Below are 23,461 nucleotides of genomic sequence, written 5' to 3' on the forward strand. Positions count from 1 at the left end.
GAGCCACTGGGCGTGGAGGGAGACAGAACAGAAGCACAGCCTCCGTCTGCCCCAAGACCCCACCATGTGACAACCACAGCGCGCACAGCCCTTCCCCACTTGGCCCCGGCAGGGCACAATAAGGACTCGAGGTCTGAGGGCATCAGCACAACTGCAGCCTGTCCCACGGGGAAGGACATACGCTTTGGGAAGTTCTGAATGAACATCTGAGCATCCCTAAACTCCAGGCACTTTGCGTAACACCACTTATCCCTCGTAACGGCAGCAGCAGCACTTAGTATTAACTGCCCCACTTTGTAGATGCAAGGAGAGGTCAGATAACTTGCCTGAGGTCACACAGCTAGTACTGGAATCCGAGACTCCAGACTCAGTTCTTCAAGACTGTGTTCTCCTTCCTTTGCTCAGAGAAGGCCCAGGGCTCTTGCAGTCTGGAAACTGAGGACGTAAAATCTCTTTGAGCTCTTCTCTTTCCCCACCAGCACCTCATGCCCACGTTTACTCAGAATTAGCCTTAAACCTGAGACGCGCTTTCTCTAAACCTCAAGATGGCACTCAAGTCCTACATCCACTAAAGCTCTTGGCTTCCTCCTTGTTTCTTGCATCTCCAGTGCTCTCTGCTTCCCAACTCCTGTGCTGATGACAGACAAAAAAAAAACAACCCCATAGAAGTAAGGTTATAAAAACGACGACAGTTTTGCTATTCCTCATAGATTCTGTTGGTCTGTCAATAGTTAATGAATACAACAAGAAGAATTTGGAAACAAAAACAAAGACATTTTGGGTGAGGGAGAAAAAATCAGAACAGCATGACTAACAGCTTCACCAAATAAATAAGTCATTTCCTAACCCTCGGAAACTGTCCTCAAAGAAACGTACAGGTTTTCTGGCACAAAAAAGACTCTCAGAGCAATGGAACAGAATACAGAACCCAGGAATGGACCCACAAACGTATGGTCAACTAATCTTTGACAAAGCAGGAAAGAATATCCAATGGAATAAAGACAATCTCTTCAGCAAGTGGTGTTGGGAAAACCGGACAGCGACATGTAGAAAAGAATGAACCTGGACCGCTTTCTTACACCAGACACAAAAATAAACTCAAAATGGATAAAAGACCTCAATGTACGACAGGAAGCCATCAAAATCCTCGAGGAGAAAGCAGGCAAAAGCCTCTTTGATCTTGGCCACAGCAACTTTTTACTCAACACGTCTCCAGAGGCAAGGGAAACAAAAGCAAAAATGAACTATTGGGATCTCATCAAAACAAAAAGCTTCCGCACAGCGAAGGAAACAATCAGCAAAACTAAAAGGCAACCGATGGAATGGGAGAAGATATTTGTAAACGACATATCAGATAAAGGGTTAGTATCCAAAATCTGTAAAGATCTTATCAAACTCAACACCCAAAAAACAAATAATCCAGTGAAGAAATGGGCAAAAGACAGGAATAGACACTTCTCCAAAGAAGACATCCAGATGGCCAACCGACACAGGAAAAAATATTCAACATCACTCATCATCAGGGCAATACAAATCAAAACAACAATGAGAAACCACCTTACAGCTGTCAGAATGGCTGACATTAACAACTCAGGCAACAACAGATGTTGGCGAGGATGCGGAGAAAGAGGATCTCTTTTGCATTGTTGGTGGGAATGCAAACTGGCTCAGCCACTCTGGAAAACAGTATGGAGGTTCCTCAGAAAATTAAAAATAGAACTACCCTACGACCCAGCAAGTGCACTACTAGGTATTTACCCAAGGGCTACAGGTGTGCTGTTTCGAAGGGACACATGCACCCCATGTTTATAGCAGCACTATCGACAATAGCCAAAGTATGAAAGAGCCCAAATGTCCATCGACGGATGAATGGACAAAGAAAATGTGGTATATAGATACGATGGAGTATTACTCGGCAATCAAAAACAATGAAATCTTGCCATTGGCAACTACGTGGATGGAACTGGAGGGTATTATGCTAAGTGAAATTAGTCAGAGAAAGACAAAAACCATATGACTTCAGTCATGAAGACTTTAAGAGACAAAACAGATGAACAGAAGGGAAGGGAAACAAAAATAACATAAAAACAGGGAGGAGGACCAAACACAAGGGACTCTTAAATATGGAGAAGAAACAGAGGGTTACGGGGGGGGGGGGGGGGGGGGGGGATGGGCTCAATGAGAAAGGGACATTAAGGAATCTGCTCCTGAAATCACTGTTGCACTATATGCTAACTAATCTGGATGTAAATGAAAAAATAACAATAATTAACTAATTAATCAAATTTAATTTTAAAAAAAAGACCGAAGGTGAGGGAATCACATTAAAAAAAAGAAGAAGAAACGTACAGGTTTTCAAACCGAACAGTAACGCCTCGTCTGTCTCACAGGACTTCGCGGAATCTGGTTTGCTCATGCGCTTGCTCAACTCTCTGATAAGCAGCCACTACACCCGACAACTTGCGCTCGTCTCTACACATATGAAAATAAACAGGGCACAGTCCTTGCCCTCTAAAACCCTTGCAGCCTTAGAGCAGACTGTAAACCCACGGCAGCAACGTGGTGTGTGATCATTGTAACAACGAAATTACAGCATGAACAACTGCGTACCTAACAGTTACTGAGCATTTACTAAGCACCAGGCAGAGCCCTAAGGCCCTAACGTGCGTCGACTCGCACTTTCCACAACAGCCCCAAACGTAGGTACTACCCTCTCACTAGTGAGCAACAGAGAGGTTACGTATTTGGTTCAAGTCCACATGATGAGTAGCAGTAAATAACGCTGCTTGGATTTGAATCCTATTAAGATTTGGGACCCCACACTAGGAACGGCTGTGCCGTGAGCTAACGGACACTCAGAGACCAGAAGCACCAGAGCGGGAGGGACGTTCGGGGAAAACGGCCCCGAGGAAACAACCCTTGCACTAGGCCTTGACGAATACCTAGGAATCTGTAAGCGTATGACGACGGGGCAGCCATTCTAGGTAGAGGGGACGGAGTGTGAGCACAGACAGAGTGCAGGGAAAACCAAGAGGACTACAACGTGCTTGGTGTGGCTGCAACCGAGGCAGGCAGAGGAAGAGCCGGACGGAGGTCAGGATGGAGAGAGCCGGGCCCATTAGGCTGAAGAGCTCAATCGCACGGTAAGGGGACCACGAGGCCGCCGGAGAATATCGAGGGTGGAGGGAGCCAGTCATTCCAGACCTCTGTCAGCGCTCGAACTGGAACGGACTGACAAATCTCTTAGAAGATGTGCCTCTGTACAGCTGGAACCCCTTCTCCAGTGTCTCTGGGACACACACCGGGGATGGGAAACTCCTGTCTTCTGGCCGGTTCTGACAGCAACGACTCTCTTCTCCACAGAACGAAAGGGAACGCGCCGCCTTCACGTCACCACCTGTGGGCGTGCGGAACGTACCCGAGCCCTGTGCCCCCAAACGGCCCACGGACAGTGATCGTCTGGCACCGAGTCTCCCTCAACCAGTTCTCTATCTCGTACGGCTTTCGTCTCATTGCCACGCTGCCTGTCCCCTGGGGGACCCTCCAGTTTAACACAACCTCAGAGCGGAGCTTCTGAAGTCTCACTGGCTGAGCCGCTGGATGAAGCACGTTTCATGTCACGCCCCCGTGTCCATAATGTTGACACAAAAGTATCATGAAACGATGGAATACTTTCTCTGATCAGCTACAAGGTGCTCTGATCTTTCCTACTCCATTCTGACCTGTTTAACGTTTAATATGCAAATTAACACTCACTAGACACTCACCAAATTTCTAGCGGTTTGAAACTCTACGCCCTGGAACGTGGGGCCCAAAACCCAAGTGGGTACACTAGGTCTGGCCCTAACTGTGCAAAGGGGATGAGTCTACTTCGATCTAAAAACAGAGCAGTGCCCCCTATTTCCATGGGGCCAACACCCATCTCCAGGCGGTCAGGGATGCGGGCCGCAGTCTCCTCGTCCTCCTCCCCCGATTCAGGCCTCCTCCTACCACACCTGCCCTGCTCTGCCAGCCACAACGTAACCGCCCAGGCAGCACCCAAGTACAGGCCCTAGGCCACGCAGCGTGTGAGAAACAACGAGGGCAACACAGTGAGACTAAGAGGAAGTCTGGAATCACGTATGGCGCCAGACTCACCGCCTCTCCTCTGTGAGCCTGGGACAAAACCCTGGGCCCCAAAGTCTCAACCCCTCTTCCTGCTCAGCCTGTCCTCAGAGCTTGCCATGAGGATCCAAAGGTTTCAGGAACAAAACTACGCCTGGCAAAGTGCAAAGAACTGTCACTACAATCTAGTAGCCACCTCGCAGACGAGACACGCGAGAGTGCACTGGCCGGCTGCACGTTTCTATCCATCTGCCCTGGCCTAGGGCAACACGGGACGGGGCTCAGACCGATCCTGTTTAACCGCCTGAACCAGCAGTGGGATCAAGACCATGGTACACACAGCAGACCAGAACCGGGGCAAGGACCAGAGGGCACACGTCAGGCTCCACACAAAGGTGGAACACTGGTTCCATTTGGGAGAAACATGCTTGCATCAGAGTTCTGGATCTGGTCTCAGTACTGCCACCTGCTGGCTGAGAGGCTCACCTCTCACTTGAAGCCTCCCTTTGCCCATCTGTGGGACAGTGCTGCAGCCGCTTCTAAGTGAAGTACTCAAAGGCTTAGTCCACAGAAGACGGAGCACACGGTCCTAGTGCAGAGCTGGGACCAGAGAAAAGTGACACCAGAAACAGCAGCAAGCACGTGCCAGGCACCGTTCCAGGCGCTCTGCAGGAACTAATTCATTTAACCCTCAGGGTAACTAGATAAGGGAGATACAGGACCGGCAGCTGGGAGGCAGGGTGCTCCTGTGAGTCACACGGCTTAGGCTTAGGCGTGGTGGGACCAGGACTTGCCCGCGCGCAGGCTGACCCCAGGGCCCAAGTCTGAAGCTCAGGGCAGTGGAACGGGCGGACTTACAGAACAGCAAGCTCACTGACCCCATTAGTGGACTCACTACACACCTGTCCAGGGTGTTACAGAAGGGACCCCTTTACTGGGGAAGGGGAGGGGACAGGTTGCATGCAATGGCTACTAAGCCACCCTGCCCCCCGACTCTAGACTAGATGCCAAAGGGGCGTCATTCCCAAACGCGGCCACACTCTCCCACGCGACTTTATCTGCACATGCCACACCTTTCCACTCTATCCCTTCCTTCCTTTGCCAGGCAAATGCTTCCGGCCTCTCAAGCCTTGGTTTGGTGAAGCCTTTCCCAAACTCCATGCTACTGTCAAATGCTCCTCTGTGGATCCTGAAAGACTGCTCAGGGTGGGGCAGAGGGCTACAGGGGGCAACGGGAGCAGAGGACAAAATCCCCACACATACGAGAAACTGTGAATGGGCCTGTCTGGCTGAAAATACCAGGAGATGAGCGTGGAAAGGTACTAAGACCTAAAGGCTAGCCCAACATTTGATTGTGAAAGCAATGGGGAGCCACTGAAATTTCTACAGTAAGACAGCACCTGATGAAGTGGCATTTCAGAAATCCGGGAAATTAAAACAGAGCTCCTCCATATAGCTCTCTGAGACCATGAATTTCTCCGGAAGAAGCCAACGCCATCATCCCCGACCCAGAAAAGCACACAGCGCCAAAATAACCTCCAATTCTGCCAGCACCCTCCCCTGCCGCACTGCCTCTTCACCACCCGTGGCCATCGCTAACGGAAGGCTTCCTGGGTGCTGCAGCGAGCGGCAAAGGCAGGTGGGTGGGGGCCTCGCAGCCTAACTGCTGAACGAGAGCAGGCAGTGCGCTCCTAAGTGCCCAACGACGTGTACAGAACAGGAAACAAGGGCCTCAAGGGCGGGGCTGAATCAGAAGGACACAGAAGACATTTGAATCATGTCACAAGAAAAGCTTGGTCCTGACCAGGTGACAGGGCCAAGGCAGGGAATCTCGAAGAACTGAGAGAAGCAAGGTCCACACACAGGACAAGGTGGGTGTCCCACCGGCCAGGGCACAGGGCTCGCGCAGGTAAGGGCAGACGGGCCGGCCTGTGGGCTCCAACCCGTTCCGAGGAATATGCACCTGACTTTTCAGGCAGTAGGGAGTCCCTGCAGGCTCTGAGCTAAGGGTCAGTGGTGCCTGCAGCCTGCTTCATCTTCGCGGTGCAGCCACAAGAATCTAACCCTCTGTGCCCTGAAAGGGTAGAGAATGACATCTGCACAGTTCTGTCCGCCTACTTCGTGGGCTCAGGGCCACTCTAAATTAGCTGATTAACACTGTTGACACGACAATGACAAATGGTATTTTTCTCTAAATTTCCTCTAAAACCCAGCAGTGACTAAGAACCTTTTTAAGTTTTCACCAAAGCTATATTTAACTGCTTCCTCAAACATCAAAAGATACATCACCGTAAGGTGACAGATTGAAGATAAAACACAAGGCTGGAGAATGAGGGCAGCACCATATTGAATCTGTTGAATCAACGGGAGGTCCCTGCAGGGGAGAACACCCACTGAGCCCTGGCTGTGAGCCGGGACCGTGCTAAAATGATAAATAAATAAAAATGGTCCTTCCCGCAGATTTACAGCCCAATGGATTTCCCAAAGCACCAAAGTGAGTATGTCAAATTAATACAGTAAGACCCATTCATCTCAATTCCCCCCAACAGCCGACCGACTGCTGCCATTCTGTGTTCAGCACCTCTTCCTGCCCTGGACTCTACGCGATCTTCTGCAAGCCTATCATGCCGAGGGCACAAACTCGTCATCTCTAATCTCTGATGTCAAACAGACATTTAATTTTAACTCTACCGCTCTTCTGCATAGAAGTCAACTAGATACCGCTCCCTAGAACAGACCGACTCCTTCCCCATGGACCACACCTACCACGAGAAAAGGTATGTCACACTATAAAATGATAACGCTTCAGACTTTGGTCTGTAATACAATTCCAGCAACTTCTCTAGGACACCACCTCAAGCAACCAAGGTCGTGGGAATGTGAAGGCAAGGCACCTGGGTGGATGCAGACGGCAATGCAGACTTGGAGCCCAAGAGCAAATACACAGCTCGGCAACTCAGCCGTGTGATAGGAACGTATGCCAATGAACCTGCTCCACTGTGCTCGAGGAAGAGAAATAACTCATCGTTTTAGTTGCTACCACAAAGACATTTTATTATTCTTTCACAAAAACCCTTACACTTGTATGGAAGTATCAGAATACATTTTCACCAGCTTAAGGGGAGAATTAACTAAGACACAGAAATGTCTCCACACTCAATTCAAAGGACAGACTTACCTTAAAGCACAGAATCACATACGTGGCTAACATTTAACTCTTGGGATATTAGTAATACAATTACCCTGTACTTATGGACAGAACAACCACTGTGAGCTTATCCCAGTCAGGTTTTTATTTTATTTTATTTTTTATTTTTGAGAGTGAGAGACTGAGCGTGAGTGGAGGAGAGGCAGAGAGAGGGGGACACAGAATCCAAAGCAGGTTCCAGGCTCCAAGCAGTCAGCACAGAGCCTGACGCGGGGCTGGAAGCCACGAACTGCGAGATCATGACCTGAGCCAAAGTAGGACGCTTAACCGACTGAGCCACCAGGGCGCCCCCCAATCTGAATAAGCCTTCACATAGAGTCAGACCTGCTCTCTTTCACTAACGAGTGCTAACCAGTGCTAACCAGTACAGAGGGAAAGTCACCAGATTTTAGTATCAAGCAAAGCCCCAACTATCCCCACACCCAATCTAATACAGCTAAATAGACTTCAAGAAAAATACACCATGCTTTTTCTCAAATTTGAATTATCCTTGCCAGGCCTCCCTTAGCACATAGGGGAGAATTAAAGAATTAAGGCTAGGGGCGCCTAGGTGGCTCAGTTGGCTGAGCGTCTGACTTTGACTCAGGTTGCGATCTCACAGCTCGTGAGTTCGAACCCAGCATCGGGCTCGCCGCTGTCATCGCAGAGTCCCCTGTCCCCCCTCTCTCTGCCCCTCCCCTGCTCACACTGTCTCTCAAAAATAAATGCAACATTAAAGCAAAAAAAGAATTAAAGCTTAAGAGGAATGATGAGACTACAGAATAACAATCACAGAGAAGCAGGTCCTTGAAGGAGAAAGGGCACAGGCTTCAGCGACAGAAGACTCACACTTGAGTGTCACTACCCAAACGTAATTTCCAATCTTCTTAGGTGAGTCCCTGAACCCTACAGAGTCTTCAGTCTCCTCCTCAGTGTGGTGGCTGCTGTCACCCACCGGCCCTGCACGGCTGGCCAAAGTCACCAGATACCAAGTGTTTGAATACATTGTAGACAAGGAGGGAGACAGTTACACAGAGGTGAACAAAGACTTCCCGACACGAATCTTGTGACTTCGGTCTACGGACACTTAATGCTCTATGCCACGGCCCTCGATGGTACCCGGGATTTTTACAAAAACGAGAACTTGCAACATTTTACAAGTCACCAGTTCTTACTGCTGTGCTTACAGCTCCTTAATGTTTATTTTTGCCACATAGGTGGCTACTGGGACTTTGTGTTTCATAACAGGAAGGTACCACCATTCGGTTTTTCCTCCCGGGTATTTCTTCAGTTACAGGGGCGGAGTGACCTCCGGATTTAACTATGCTCAACGGTCCATGGATCACCTCGAAGGGATCTAAGTCCTCACCGAGCATAATATTTTTGACTTTCGGTCACTGAAAGGAAAAGGAAGAAAAGACATCACATACATCAGACTAGGAGGCAACAATGCGGCAATTTCCTCACTGGAACAAGGAGATGACCCTGTATCTCAGGCAGGTCTTCTCTCCCAGGACTCTCCAGACGCAAACGCCCAACAGGCTAAGACACACCTCCACTTAGCTGCCCCATGGACACACTGAGCTCAGCATGGCCAAACCAAACTCATCTTGTCTCTGATCGTCCCCTCCTGAAAAGGTTTCTGTTGTCAATAAACAGTACTGTCACTTTTGTGACTGCTTAAACCAGTAATGCTGGGGTCATCCTTGATTCCTGTCTCCTTCTAATCCTCCACTCGGACTCAGGACTGCTTGTCCTTCTTCCTACACACCTCTCAAAATTGTTCATAATGGCCTCCAACTGATCTGCTTGGGTCCACTTCTCCAACCAGTTCTACACAAGGAAGCCACAACCATCACGCACCCTGCTTAAAACTCGTTTCCAAACTCCTATTTCACAGAGGCTGCAAAGGACTCCCGGTGGGCTGATTCCTGCCTACTCCTCTAGCCTTGCTCTCTCCTTCAGCATTCAGGAACCGAGCCACGTGAGTCAAAGACTACCAATTATCATGTGATATCTGCTCTCCTCTTTCACAGTAACTACATACCTATTTTTCAGCAAATTACATGGCCATGAAATAAAAATCTCGCCCATTCCCAGCCTCCCTTGCAGCTAAGCGTGGCCATATCACTGGGCTTGAGCCAATGGGATGCGAGCCCTGCCCTTAAGAAAGGAGATATGGCCCTCTCCTTCCCTTCTCCCTTTCCTGCTGGCATAATGTGCAAAGTGACAGCGGAAGGCATCATTTGGGTCACTAAGTAGAAGGTGCCTGTGGATGATGACAGCACAGGAAGATGGATGGAGCCAGGTCCCCGATGACTGAAATTGCCACGTCAAAGCTGGACTACCCACCTGGCCTTTTCCATACGAAGCCTGTTTACTATTTAAACCACCAACGCACGGGCTTCTCTGTCCCTTGAAGCAGTTTTGCCTAAGCCTCATTCGTCACCCTATTCTTCCAGACTCTCCATTCTCTGGACTTCGGTGCACGTGATTCCCTCTGCCTGAAACACTGTTAACCCTTCTTCTGATCCTTGCCCGCTTTCACCCTTCGCCTCTGGGCTGAGATGTCACCCTCCACATAAGTTTTCCTTGGCTTCCCAGAGGAGATTAAATACTCTTGCAATTTGTTTCCCTACACTTTCCTTTGGCTAATACTCACCACACCTATAATTGCTGGGCTCACGTGTGTCTCCTTCGGCGCTAAACACCCTTTCAGAGCAAGCATCTGCTTTTTCCACAGTCATCCAGGAGCCTGGCACTCAGCACACGCTCAACAAACATTTGCTCAGTGAACAATGCCACAGCCCTCGAGTGACCTCTGGACAACACCCTGAGGATTTCTTGACCTTACATTACAGGGCTCCTGTCAGCTCCACTCACGGCTCTACTCCTGTCACTCTCAATGGAAATACTCTCCCTCCATTCCCTTCTGGACAATTCCGAAATGTGCCAACTCCTTCAACTGATCTGCACAGCCCTTTCTGGGACCACTTCATTTTCTCTTAACACACCGAGAGCCAGAGTGGAAAGTATCATGTGAACTCCTGGAATTAAGAAAATATATACATGGAGACCCTTCACTAACTAATATGATCACATTGTCAAGAACTGAGATATCTTATAGGTATCTTCTGAAAGAAAATGTAAGAAACACACAAACCACAGTATCTGAATTCTGACTACACACAGTAAACGTTCTCAAAATACTTTAAGAGCCTCTTGTTGTAAAGTGTACATCACTTTTTAACGCCATTACAACTAGCTGTCGGTTTACTGCTTTATATACTCACCCTTCACCGACACTGAAGATTTTACATGGCTTACTCATTTTCACAAAATAAGCATCTTTTTGTCATAGCGCTGTGGAGTTAAAGAAATAGGGTCCCAAGAAGAAGGCAGTGGGACATAAGACAAAGAAACCAGAAAAATCAAGGGATCTGAGTGATAGTCTCAGGTTGCCAATGACTCAGTGGACGACCCTGGTTTAGTTCTTTTTAACTCCACAATGAAACGGTACAGGTGATTCCTAAAATCTCTTTGAAGAAACAACATTGTTGCCGTATTAATTTGCTGTTAACCATTCAATAGAGATGATGTTGGTGGCTTAGGCCAAAGGCTGTATAATTACAAGTATTTACAGGAAACCTGACATTTGTCTATCAGTTTTAGGTTAAGCGGAGGCTTGAGTCTCAAATACGGTTCTTCAACTATCTGGAAACAAACGTGTACTTTGGAAAAGCTAGTTTTTGTGCGACGCGAATGGCTGCTGGAATGTGAGATTTTCCACTGTGTGTCATTTTCCTCCCACATTTGTTAGGCGCCCACACTGGATTCGGAAGGTGCTCTGGTCAATAAAACAGAATGCTTTTCTGTGTTCACTGCCACTCCCTCGATCCCTATACGCCTCCCTTCCCTTACACTGTCCCGGAGCCTGATAAGGGAGATCCAGAGAGCAACCGATCAAGCGTCAGGCCAGGGCACAAATGTCTGTACTACCACATGCAAAGACATCTGGGCTTGGCTTGTTCAGTTCTTCCAAGCACGAACGGTCTAGTCTGGGCTTTCCGCACCTCTAGTAAAGGTTAAAGAGATTCGCAGCCGTCCCCCGGAGTGTCCAGGCTGGAAGCGAGCGCCCCTTGCTCCCATCCTCCGAACCTGCGGACCTTGTGGGTTCCTGCCTGGCCAATCTAGAGCCGCACTGCCCACCTCTTCACGCCCTAGAGGGCGACCGCCCTGCCCCCGCCCCCGCGGTCGCCAGCCGGGCCTGACCTCCTCGAACTGCTCGCCCGAGCAGCCGGCGCCACGAGCCTCCAGCAGCTCCCGGAACTGCTCCAAGGTGACGGACTCTTCGCCGCGGCCCAGCCGCTCTTCCAGCCAGCGCAGCAGCGCGCCGTGGTGCCTAGACACCAGAGACTCGCAGGGCGGCGCGGGCCGCAACGCCGCCGCCGCCTCCCGCAGCCGGGCCGGCTCCAGCAGCGCCGCGGCGGGCGGCAGCGCGGGCGCCGCGGGGCCCGGGCCGGGGATCGTGCCCGAGTCTGCGGCCCACTCCTGGTGCGGGCCCCAGCCCTCGCCACCGGCGGCGGCGGCTTCGTCTTCACTGCTGTGACTCGGAGCGTTCCCCATGGGGTCTCCGTCTCGGGCGTCCGGCTCTGCCGCCGCCGCCGCCTCCCCGCCTCGACCTGTCAACCTCCGGCGGCACCCGGCGGGCGGGGACAGGGAGGGGACGACGGCGGCGGCTGGAGCTTCCGGCTTCGTCGCCGTCAAGCGAGGACTGCCGTCGCAAAGGCGCCGTCAAGCGGATTCTACCAGATGCCGACAGACAGCACGCGGAGGACAGAGGGTGGAGCCCCGATTTCCGAGAGGGCGAGTGCGTCCTCACGTCTACGTCATGCCGCAGCCGCCTCTGCCGCCATTTTTGTGGGGGGCGGCGCCCGGCGCGGCCAGGCCCTCCTCAGCTTCCTTACTCGGTGTCTCTCCACGTTCACTGGCTACGCTGAAAAATGACTGAAAGGCATCGGAGGCAGGGAGTGACCTTTCGCCGCAGCCTTTTCCCCTTCAGTCCCCCGTTGTCCCTTTGGTGACGCGGACGGGGGCGAGAGGGCGTCGCGCCGGTGACGTCACAACTGCGTCGCCGCCATCTTGACCGCGGATGGCTGGGCGGCCGCCGGCGAGGAGTCGGGGCCCTGCGGCCGCCTGGATGCCGGGGCTCGGCGGGCGAGGGCTCTGGCTGGGCCTGGCGGCGGCGGTGGCGGCAACGGCGGCCGCGGCGCGGTGGCTGGGCTGGTGGAGCGGCCGCGCCGGCCTTCGCCTTTTCGTTCCCGAGGAGCTGGCCCGCTACCGCGGCGGCGCCGGGGACCCGGGCCTTTACTTGGCGTTGCTCGGGCGCGTCTACGACGTGTCCCCCGGCCGGAGGCACTACGAGCCTGGGGCCCACTATAGCGGCTTCGCAGGTATCAGCGAGGCGGCTCACGCCTTTTTCTGCTGCGACGCGGGCCCGTAGCCGCCTCTGCGCCGTTCGCTCGTGCACTCGTTCGTTCATCCATTCCCCGGCCTTTGTGTCCCCACGTTCCTCACACCGGTGCGGGGGCCGTGCTCCGCTGCATCGTCGCTCTGGTCTCTTTGGCCCGGTCGGGACCGTGGCCGACTGTCACCAGCCTGTACCTACCCCCCACCCCCACCCCCGTCTGTCCCATCCGTTCTTAGCGGCGTAGGTTCGAGAAGCAGGCCTCCTGCCTCTTCAGTTGCCTACCGGCCGCAGCCTCCGAACACCTGCTTTGTGCCACACTGCGTGGCTCAGGGCAGAGATGAGTGAGACCTGTCCCTGCCCTCAGAGTTCCCCGACCGATTCCAGGCGCCTCCTATCCAAAGGAACCTTCCTTTGCTCCCACTCCAAGTTCCCCCTGAAAATAGTAAGTTCTCGCTTCTAGTACAGGTGCGCTTGTCTCCGTTAAAGGTTATGAGGTAGGAACGCACGGCACGGGTCTGCTCAGCTTCACAGCTCTTCAACAGAGCTGCGTATACGTTAGGCCTGGAACGTTTGTCGGATGAAATGTATTGTTTTATTGTTGAGGGGATTGACGAATTTGCCTGAAGCCCCCACAACTAAGTGCTGACAGGCCTTGGGCCAGGATCTCCAGCCTCTTTCCTTGAGAGATGTTGTCCCCCCAGCCCAGAGGGATAACCGCCTCCCAGATTAAGGAGGAGAAAAAATGCTGAGCTTAAGGCCACTGACGGCTGGTATTAAATAAGCATTTCCGTTTGTCACAGTCTTGGGGAATGGGGAAGCCGCGTCTGGTGCTTAAATACAAGTGACTTCCGTGTCTCTAGGGAGAACTCCGGGAACCGGAAGCATCCACAGAGCAGGAATTGGGGTCAGTCGGTGTTGCCAGGCAGGGAAGGGACTTCCCCAGAGCCGCCCCGTGACCCAGAAGCAGAGCTGGTACTGGAGTCAGGGTTCACTTGCTGTCAGGGGAGGGGCAGTTGGTGGCGCCCGGCCCCGTCACACCCCTGTTGCAGCTGCCCTGGTGGGAAGCACAAGTGTGAGCATAGACCCTTTCGTCTCTGGGGTGATTTTCCCCTTGCAATGTGTCTACAGTCTGCTGAGTTCCTTTGTGCCCGTTACTCGTCCAACATCCCTTCCTTGACCACTGCTGTGCAGCCCGCCTTGTGCCGGGTGCCGAGGAATCAAATTAACTTAACGTTCCCCACCACCCACACAGTCTAGGAGGGTCTAGCAGATATGTTCCTTTATTCATTTGTTCGTTCAGTCAATATTTTTAATATGTGAAGATATAATCACATAATACAAAATCCACCCTTTTACATCATACAACTCGGTAGTTTTTAATTTTTTTTTTTTTAATATTTATTTTTGAGAGAGGGAGAGAGAGAGTGCGCACTCTAGAACGCAAGCAAGGGAAGGGGCAGAGAGAGAGAGGGAGACACAGAATCCGAAGCAGGCTCCAGGCTCTGAGCCATCAGTACAGAGCCCGACGCGGGGCTCGAACCCACGAACCGTGAGATCATGACGACCTGAGCTTAACCGACTGAGCCCCCCAGGCACTCGTAGTTTTTAATATAGTCAGAAAGCTGTGCAAACATCTTGCCAATCTAATTCCAGACATTTTTATTCCCCCCAAAGGAAACCCCCATATCCACTAGCAGTCCCCACTCCTTCTACCCCCAGCCTCTGGCAACCACTGTCTATTTTCTGTGTGGACATTTCATATAAGTGGAATCATACGCATGGCCTTTTGTGTCTGGCTTCCTTCACTTAGCACAGTGTTTTCAAAGTTCAGCTTGTATCGTCAGTATCAGTACTGCATTCTGCTTTATGACCAAATGATACTCCATTTTATGTATATACCACATGTTGTTTGTTTGTTCATAATTTGTTGGACGTTTGGGTTTCCATTTTTTGCCTATTATGAAGAGCACTGCTGTGAACATACGTGGACACACGCGTGTGGACATGTTTTCAGTTCTCTTGGGTATATATACCTGAGAGTAAAGTTCCTGGGTCATGTGGTGACTCTTGTGTTTCACGGTTTGAGAAACTGCCACGTTGTTTTCTCAAGTGGCTATATTCCCACCACTGGTGTATTAGACTTCCAGTTTTTCCACATTCTCGCCAAATTTGTCTTTTTTATTGTCTTTTTTTTTTTATTATAGTCAGTGGCTTTGATGTCATAGTTCATCGTAGTTTTATTTGCATTTCCTGAATAAAGGCGTCAAACATCTTTTTCTGTGCTTGCTGACCATTTGTTTATTTTCATGGAGAAATGTCTGCTCAAATCCTTTGTCCATTTTTTAATTGAGTTTTTTTTTCTTACTGAGTTGTGAGAGTTCTTTATAAACCCTGGATACTAGACCCTTATCAGACCATGATTTGCAGATATTTTCTCCCATGTCATGGGTTGGCTTTTCATTTCTTGATGGTTTACTTTAATGCACAAAATTTTAAATTTTTGATCAAGTCTAGTCCGTTTATTTTTTGGTAGCTTGTGCCTTTTGTGTCTCGTCTAAGTAACCATCACCTAATACAAGATCACAAAGATTTATACCTGTGTTTTCTTCTAAGAGTTTATACTTTAGCCCATATATTCAGGTCCTTGCTACGTTTTGAGTTGACTTTATATATGATGTGTTCTTTTGCATCTCGCTATCCAGTTGTCCAAGCACCATTTGTTGAAAAGACTCTTCTTTCCCCTGGGGCACTTGGGTGGTTCAGTCCGTTAAGTATCCTCTTAATTACAACTTAGATAACGATCTCACAGCCCTGAGGTCTAGGCTCCAGGCTAGGGTTCTCTCTCTCACTCTCCTTGGCCCCTCTCCTGGGTGCGTGCACACAGGCTTTCTCTAACCAAATAAATAAATAAACATTAAAAAAATAACTTATTTCCTCCCTTGAATTATTGAAAATAATTATTGATAACTGCCTTATTGAAAATTGATTATAAATGCATGGGTTTCAGATAGCCAATATTTATTGATAATTACTAAAGATTAGGCCCTACCAGACACTGGGGAATCAATCCTGAGTTTGGTATGTTCTCTTCCCTGATAAAACTTGCAGACTAGTAGAAAAGACAGACATTAAATAGTTATTACGTAAACAATTAATTATTTTTGTGACAATGTTAAAGGGAAAACACACTTGTATTACCAGAGGCCCTAACCTAACAGGGGGAGGAGAGAGAGGAAGAGAGCACAGTGGGCAAGGCAGGATTGGTGGCTGCCAGTGTAGCGCCCTGAGTACTGTGTTAAGGAATCTGGATATAGTTCTAGGGTAAAAGGAAGCCGCTGAGGATTTTTTTTTTCAATTTTTTAAAGTTTGTTTATTTTGAGAGACCATGAGCGGGAGTGGGGCAGAGACAGAATCCCAAGCAGGCCCTGCATTGTCAGCACTGAGCCCGATATGGGGCTTGATCCCAGGAACCGTGAGATCACGACCTGAGCTAAAATCAAGAGGCAGACGCTCCACCGACTGAGCCACCCAGGTGCCCCAGTAGCCCCTGAGGGTTTTTAATCAAGAGAATGACATCGGTTCATGTTTAAAATACCAGTGTAAATGATGTATGAAAAATAGTAGGGAAGGAACAAACATAGGGAGAGCTGCTAGGGGTTTACTGTAGTAGTTCGGATGAGCGACAGTGGCCACTTGGGCCAGCTTAGTGGCACACAGAGAAAGACACACGGATAGAAGAACCACTTAGGAAGACACTCAAGGGGGCGCCTGGGTGGCTCGGTTGAGCGTCCGACTTTGGCTCAGGTCGTGATGTCACAGTTCGTGGGTTCGAGCCCCGCGTCAGGCTCTGTGCGGACAGCTCAGAGCCTGGAGCCTGCTTCCGATTCTGTGTCTCTCTCTCTCTGCCCCTCCCCCACTCACACTCTGTCTCTCTCCTTCAAAAATAAACATTAAAAAAAAATTAAAAAAAAAAAAAGACACCCAAGGACGTGAGGGATAAAGGAGGTGTTGCAGACTGCATTTCTGCACTGAGGAACTGTTTGACATTTCCCGAGATAGGAAGCACTCGAATGGCTGCAGGTTTCCTGGGGTGGGGGTGCTCGTTGGTGTAGTGTGGACATTTGAACTGGTGACACTTGTAAAACATCTAAGGGGCATTGAGTAGACAATTGGATACACCGGTCTAGGGCTGAGGACAAGTCTGGCAATCCTTGGCGTAGAGGTGGTTGTGAAACCACAGGAGTGGACAGCAGAGGAGGAGGCAAGAATTGATCCCTAAGGCTGGTAGGAAATAAGCTAGAGAGGGAGGAGGAAGGCCAGGAATGTAGTGTCACGGAAGCCAGAAGACACGTTAATGCTGCTGAAGGTAAACAGAGAAGATGATAAGCGCCAAAATACGTGTCCAAGATCCGGGAGCATGTGTCCCAGAGGAGGGGAGACGAGCCTTTCTTGGAGATGCAGAGTGGGGGTTGTCAGGTGTTTCTCAGAAGATAGGTTCTGGAGTCGCTGCGGTGCCAGTGATCTGCAGGTTAATCTGTGTGGGCCCCTCTCTCCTGCAGGCCGAGACGCGTCCAGGGCGTTTGTGACAGGGGACCACTCTGCAGCAGGCCTGGTGGACGATGTGTCCGACTTGTCGTTTTCAGAGCTGCTGACGCTTCAAAACTGGCTGTCGTTCTATGAGAAGAATTACGAGTTCGTTGGTAGGTATTCCACAGGCCATTTCCGTAGATTCTCTTCAGCGGGCTTGCAGTTTTCTAAAGGGTTGGAGTTCAGGGGACTGGACTCGAGGTTAAAATCTGTAAAATACCCATGGATCTTTCACCTTAAACTCTGGTGGTTAGTGTGGCAATGCGTCCCAGAAGGACGTGGCTGGGACACCGGTTTCCCTCTCTCTTAATCTTGGGAGAAGATGGCACAGCCATTCAGTTTGGCTTCTGTTTGCCCCGGAGCGAGTGACTGCCTGCAGCACCCTTGAACAGTCGGCTCCAGGCGCCTCGCTGTGCCCCAGGCGTCGGGCTTCAGCACCCCGTCCGTCCGTCAGGAAGGCTTGAAGCCTCAGTTTGTATTTCATTTTGACAAATACTGTTTTATTTTCTTCTGTAAGGAGACAGACAAACATTAGTCTGTGTCCGTCCTGAAGGACCCGTCTCCCGGGTAGAAGTCAGGCTAATCCCACGTTTGTTAAAGCCGGTCACGGGGGCACTGCACTTGCTACTTGTGATGCTTGAGGGAATCACCTTATAAACAGACAACGAATGGTGTCCTAAAGAAATGTTAGACTCTAAACACTAGATGGCTTTGTAAACACTGGACATTGGGGGGTTGGGCTCTTTTCATCCCCTGCAGCCCTGACCTCTCACTGTAACCCGCCTTGGACGCAGCTGAGCTCCTGAGGGACATCGGTGTCACCTCACCACCGGGACGGGTCTCAGTTGGAGGCATTCTTTCTCTGCCCCTAATACCTCTGAATATCTGCTCTGTCAGTACTACCCGGGTCACCTCTTCTGAGAACCTTGCCATCCGTACTAACTCCTCTGCTCCCTCCACAGCTGACTGATCAGGCCTTTCTTCATACCATCTACGTTCTTTCTGTTCCCAGTCCCCACCCCACGCTCTTGGTGGGCTCTTGTCCTCCCAGCCCGCAGACCCCTTCTTTATTGTCACCCAGTCTGCCCCGGGTCATTCCCGACGCCACAACCGTGTCTGGCCTCTGTTCCACTGAAGGAACTGACCTCTCTGCAGACCTTCAGGAGGCTGGTTGAAACATTTTGGTTAAAAGGACAAGAAATCTTAACACAAAACAATAAAGACAGAGCTCTGAGAGTGGGCAAAGGGTGCCAGAGCAAACATGTCATCCTGACATTTGGGGAGCAAAGTGATGTGTTTGTGCACATGAGCGAACCAGCCTTGTCTGAAGAGTGTTAGTGTGCGTGTTGAGGGCAGGGGAGAGATGTGGTCTCGAGAGGCTTCAGACAGATTTTAGCTACAGTCCGCGTCTATCTGAATACCTACGATGGATAAGCTGTGCTCCATCCTGGTGGGAGCTGGGCCAGCGATGAGTTGGTGCAGCTCCTGTGCTGTTAGCTCGCTCGATGGGCCGTGGGCCGTGTTAGGCTCTTTAGGGGCCCAGAAACCCTCAGGCCACGTCAGAGGATGAAGGTTCATTCTGTGCTGCGCGCACGGAAGTGAAGACGGGAAGCCACCTTGGCAGCCACGTGGCCAAGCTGCACGAGCAGATGAGATCTCTTTTCTTTGTGTTCTGGATACAGCACTGGTGTGGAGACCCAGCCAGTGGTGACCACCATTCCCAGGACACGGCTCCCACAAGTCTTTCTCTGTTGCCTCTATTACTGTTGCCCCCTGTTGGGGTCTCACTTCTAAAACCCACCACGACGGGCACGTCGCCTTGCACGGAGACCCTCTAGGAGAAAGTTTTCTGCTAGGCCGACTCCTAGGCTGCAAGCCTGGTCCCGACCCTTCGTTTGTTCTAGTAAGCGTTTAAGATGAACGCTCCCTACGAAGCTGTTGTGAGTGCTGGGGTTTCACCGGTGGGAGAGACATGCCGTAAATAAGGAAACCGATGACGCGTTTCCAGATAGGGCTGTGTACGACTAAAACCAGTGTGATGGGGGAGGGGCCTGTGGCACCTTTAGAGCAGACGGTCAGGGAGGCCTCTAGGAGGGGCTGGGAGTGAGGGGCAGTCAGACTGAGGTCTGGAGAGAGAACGTTCTAGGCTGAACAAACGGCGGTGCCAAGGCATGGTCCACGAAGAGAAAGAAGCCCGTGTGCCGGAGCTTGCAGCACACGAGGGGGGAAGGGACGGATGTGTAGCCTTGGAGGCCTTGACAAGAAGTCTGTGTTTGATCCACGTGCTCTCGGAAGCCACTGGAGGGCCAGACCAGGCATGGAGGTGACAGGACGTGACTCGTGTTTTATGAAGATGGCTCGGTTGCTTTGTGCAGGAAGAACAGTAGGGAGGCATGGACCGAAGTGGGAGGCCACCGCTGGGGTCCACAGCTCGGGTGAGGCTGGGGGCAGTGGAAACGGGACCGGCAGAATCGCCGTGTCTTTTAGAGGTCGGACATGAGCAGAGGGAAGCACGTGCTGTATTGGAACGGGGTGGCGGCTCCTAAGCCAGGTCACAAAAGTGACGTGAACAGAACCGAAGTCGGGCTGAGTGGACCCTAGGGGTGGCCCGAACGCTGGGCACGCGGCACGCAGTTGCCACTGGCGTCCGGGCACAGTGGGGGCAGGTCATCCCTTTGAGAGTACTTTCTGCTGCTTGTCCTTGGTGCAGGATGGCGGGACTCGAGATAGCCCCTGCCCCAAAGGAGAACTGACTGCTCAGGCTCAGGCCCACAGGCCCACGCACCACTCACTGGCTCTTCTGAAAGAATCTAAAACTGCACCAAGGACTGAGTGAGACCGAGCGGGAAGAGGGTGGTGGGTGGAGAACGTGAGCCCTAGCTTCATGGGCCCCCCAGCCACTCAGCCTCCCATGTCTCTTCTGGGAGTGGGGACCCCAGCTCCTTTCCCATAGGTGCTTAAGAGGATTCGCAGAACGGTGGCAGTGTGAGCACAGCGCCCGACACGGAGTAAATGCTCAATAAATGACTTGTTCGTAGTTCTACCGGACAAAATAATTGAACGTGGGCAAGAACCGAGCCACAGAAATGTTACCTGACCAGCCAGCCACTTGTCTGACAGGCGCCTCGAGCACTGCGGGGCACGGAAGGATGGGTCACTCACAGCGCCGCCCTCGGAGAAGCGGCGTCAGCACGTGAGGCGAAGCCAACGGCCTCCGTGCTGGAGGCGTCCGCAGCTAGAGCAGGGGTCTCACCAGACACTAAGGAGTTCTCAGTCCGCAACCCAGAAACCCTGGGGACTTGCACTGCACCACAGAGGTGAGGCGTTTACTCGTGCGTCCCTCCCGCGTGACTCTGACCTCCACTCTCCCGTCACCGCAGGAAGGGTGATAGGAAGGTTCTACGGAGAGGATGGCCTCCCGACCCCAGAACTGGCCCAGGTGGAAGCCGTGATCACCCGGGGCGCGGAGGCAGGCCGGCGGGCGCTGGAGGAGAAACGCAAGTTCCCGCCGTGCAACGCCGAGTGGAGCTCCAGCAGGGGCAGCCGGCTCTGGTGCTCCCCAGAGAGGTAAGCAGTCTCCCCTCGTGCCCTCTCTGCCTCCCTCCAGGTCGTCCTGCTGGGACTCGGTGAAGGCGTAAGCCAGCTGTTCCCCCAGGGGGACTTTTCAAAGTCCACACGCTCTGGGTAGCGATCCTCGATGCTGGCTCCGTGCTGGAGCCTCCTGAGGACCGACATCACTGACAGTGAGGGACGGTTGGGACCTGGCCTGTGTTCTGTTTGAGCTCCCCAGACACCCTGGCCTGGGCGTGGGAAGGCCCGAGTGCCATTGCTCGCTTTGGCCTGTCGACCCATCCGAGCGAGGGCCTCCTTCTGTTTCCTCCGCACACGTCACTCCTGCCTACAGGAGACAGGGGTGAAGCGGTGGGGGACGGCCCCTGGCGGCAATGACCTGAGATGCCGTCTTAAAGACGCTACAACCTCTGAGTGACTCGAGGAAGTGCAGCCTTTCCCGCAGGAATAACGTGAGGTGAGCCCGCTTGGGGTAGATGCCGCGGGGATTAGCCCGGGTTGTTTGAGGAGCGGGAGACAAAACGTCTTTTTCTGCTCTGATTATCAGGCCAGCCTGGACATAAATGCACTTGCAGCCATCAGCCCCCTCGGCTGCGGTGCGGAAGAGGCATCCCCCACGCACCCAGCCTCAAGGGCCTCCCAGTAGGAGCCCAGCTCTCCCTGGGAAGGGTAGGGAAGCCACTTCCCGGAGTGCTAACCGTGTAGATTCCCTCTCTTCTGCGGGAAGAGGCCTTCTTGCCCTGCTTATGGCCGACTCCTTGTGCAGAGAGCAGACAGCCAAAGCCACCCGCTTACCCTGGGCCCAGGCCGGCTCAGTTCACCGGAGGCAGAGGCACCGTGGCCAAAGGAAAGTTCCCGCCGTCCAGTTCTGAAGAGACACGGCCTGCCCACCTGAGGGGACAGGCTGGGACACGGGGGCCCGAACGCAGGGGTCCCAGAGAGCAGTGGTCCCCTGGGAGGCTGCCTCCCCCGCCCAGCCCTGTCTTTGTGGCCCCTTCTTGCCCTAGTGCCTTCCCCACGCCTGTGCCTCGGCCCCATCTGTTCATATAGGGACTGGGTGTGAAGTAAGGGTCCCTGGGAGGAAGGAGGCTGGAAGGAGGGCATCTCCGAGCCCTGACAGCCTGTCCTTGGGGGAGCCACTAGCAGGGTGGTTTCTAACCAGGTCCTGGTCCCAGACACTGGGACGTACACGGGGCACCAGGTCCAGACTCTCACCTCCTTGTGAGCCCACGGGGACCGGCCCACGCTGGGCCAGAGCGCAATGCTCCACCTCTGAAGCCCGGTGACACCTAGGATGGGGCCTCTCGCAGGGTGTGACCCGTTAGCCTTGGGTCGTAGCCTCGGTTGCCCACCTTCAGCCACGAGCCCCAGACCCTAAGATGGAGACACGGCCTTGTGCTAGGGTTGCAGCGGGGAGTGGAGAAGAGAATCAGGTCCAGACACTGCTTCAGGAAAGTTCCCAGGCCAGTGGGCGAACACCTGCCCCTGGGAAGGCACGGGACCGGATGGCGGACTCTGCCCACGGCAGGGGATGCTGGAGGAACTGGGAGAGTGTGAAGGGCCGGGGGACACAGGCTGCAGACCACCACCTTGGGAAGACGCCACATCACTCCTCCTTCCCCCTCCGCAGAGATCCCGCATTCACGCTAAGAGTCCCCTGTCCTTCTGTCCCTAGCGGAGGTGTGAGCAGAGACTGGACCGGTGTCCCCAGGAAGCTGTATAAGCCAGGTGCCAAGGAGCCCCACTGTGTGTGCGTGAGAACCAGCGGACCCCCCAGCGACCAGGCTCAGGGCCTCCCTGTGCACACAAACCGTGGGGACTTGGATCACCCCAACCTGGAGGAGTATGCAGGCTGCCCCCCACTGGCCGTCACCTGCTCCTTCCCACCGGGCTAATCACAGACAGCCCTGCCTGCCGCACTCACTCGTGGCTCCCGACACGAAGCGGAGCGCCTGGAAGCATCTGCCCACACTTCTGTGCCTGGGACCCGGCGTGGCGGCCCACCCGCCCGTCCATGCCACTTCTCCCCCAGACCCACCTGCCGCCTTCGTCAGAGCCCTCAGAGGCCAACCAACCTCAAAACTAATGGGACTGCCAGGCCAGGAAACAGGCTCTGGGCTCCAACAGCATCCTTCCCTGCGGCTGGTGAGGGCCCTGGGGGCACTGCAGAAGAGGGGACACATCTTCCCTTTGTGACTCAGACAGGCAGACAGGTCCAGAGAAGCCATGTAAATTAACACGTCAGCATAACTCCCAGTGTTCCCCACTGGTTAAGCTTGTGACCCCTGACTCTTAACCACTTTTTGTATGTCTGAGACCCCTGCCCGGAGCCACGGCCACAAGTAGTTGGTCTGAGCCCAGTCAGTACCACGAGACAGGACAATAAAACCAGGGAGGCTGGTTCTGGAAGTGGACAGGCTTTTGCTCATACGGAGGCAGTAAATCCAGAGGCCTCTGAACAAAGCAACAATTTGAAGGGAGGATATTCTCTTTTAAACGCTTAGGTGGGGGAGACGCCCACACCTGCGTAAAAAGTGGTTTCC

At 52.5% G+C, this 23,461-nt stretch overlaps 2 protein-coding genes across 5 annotated transcripts in view; one reads left to right on the forward strand and one right to left on the reverse strand.

Annotated features, from left to right (window-relative positions):
* Positions 1-12,075, reverse strand: part of ZZEF1 (zinc finger ZZ-type and EF-hand domain containing 1) — a 103,166-nt gene extending 91,091 nt beyond the window's left edge. For all 4 annotated transcript variants that reach the window (XM_023243635.2, XM_023243633.2, XM_011288812.3 and 1 more), the window contains exon 1: positions 11,564-12,075. In XM_023243635.2, the coding sequence (XP_023099403.2) occupies positions 11,564-11,917 (354 nt within the window). In that variant the 5' untranslated portion in view covers positions 11,918-12,075. The remainder of the gene's footprint in view (positions 1-11,563) is intronic.
* Positions 12,076-12,292: 217 nt separating this feature from the next.
* On the forward strand, positions 12,293-23,327 carry LOC101086514 (neuferricin). Its single transcript, XM_003996217.6, has 4 exons — positions 12,293-12,744; positions 17,321-17,461; positions 20,729-20,915; positions 22,594-23,327. Exons 1-4 carry the CDS (start codon positions 12,444-12,446, stop codon positions 22,811-22,813), a joined length of 849 nt encoding a protein of 282 aa, XP_003996266.3. The 5' UTR covers positions 12,293-12,443; the 3' UTR covers positions 22,814-23,327.
* Positions 23,328-23,461: the final 134 nt, after the last annotated feature.

The sequence above is a fragment of the Felis catus genome, chromosome E1, assembly GCF_018350175.1.
Source record: "Felis catus isolate Fca126 chromosome E1, F.catus_Fca126_mat1.0, whole genome shotgun sequence".
In the NCBI taxonomy this organism is placed as follows: Eukaryota; Metazoa; Chordata; class Mammalia; order Carnivora; family Felidae; genus Felis; species Felis catus.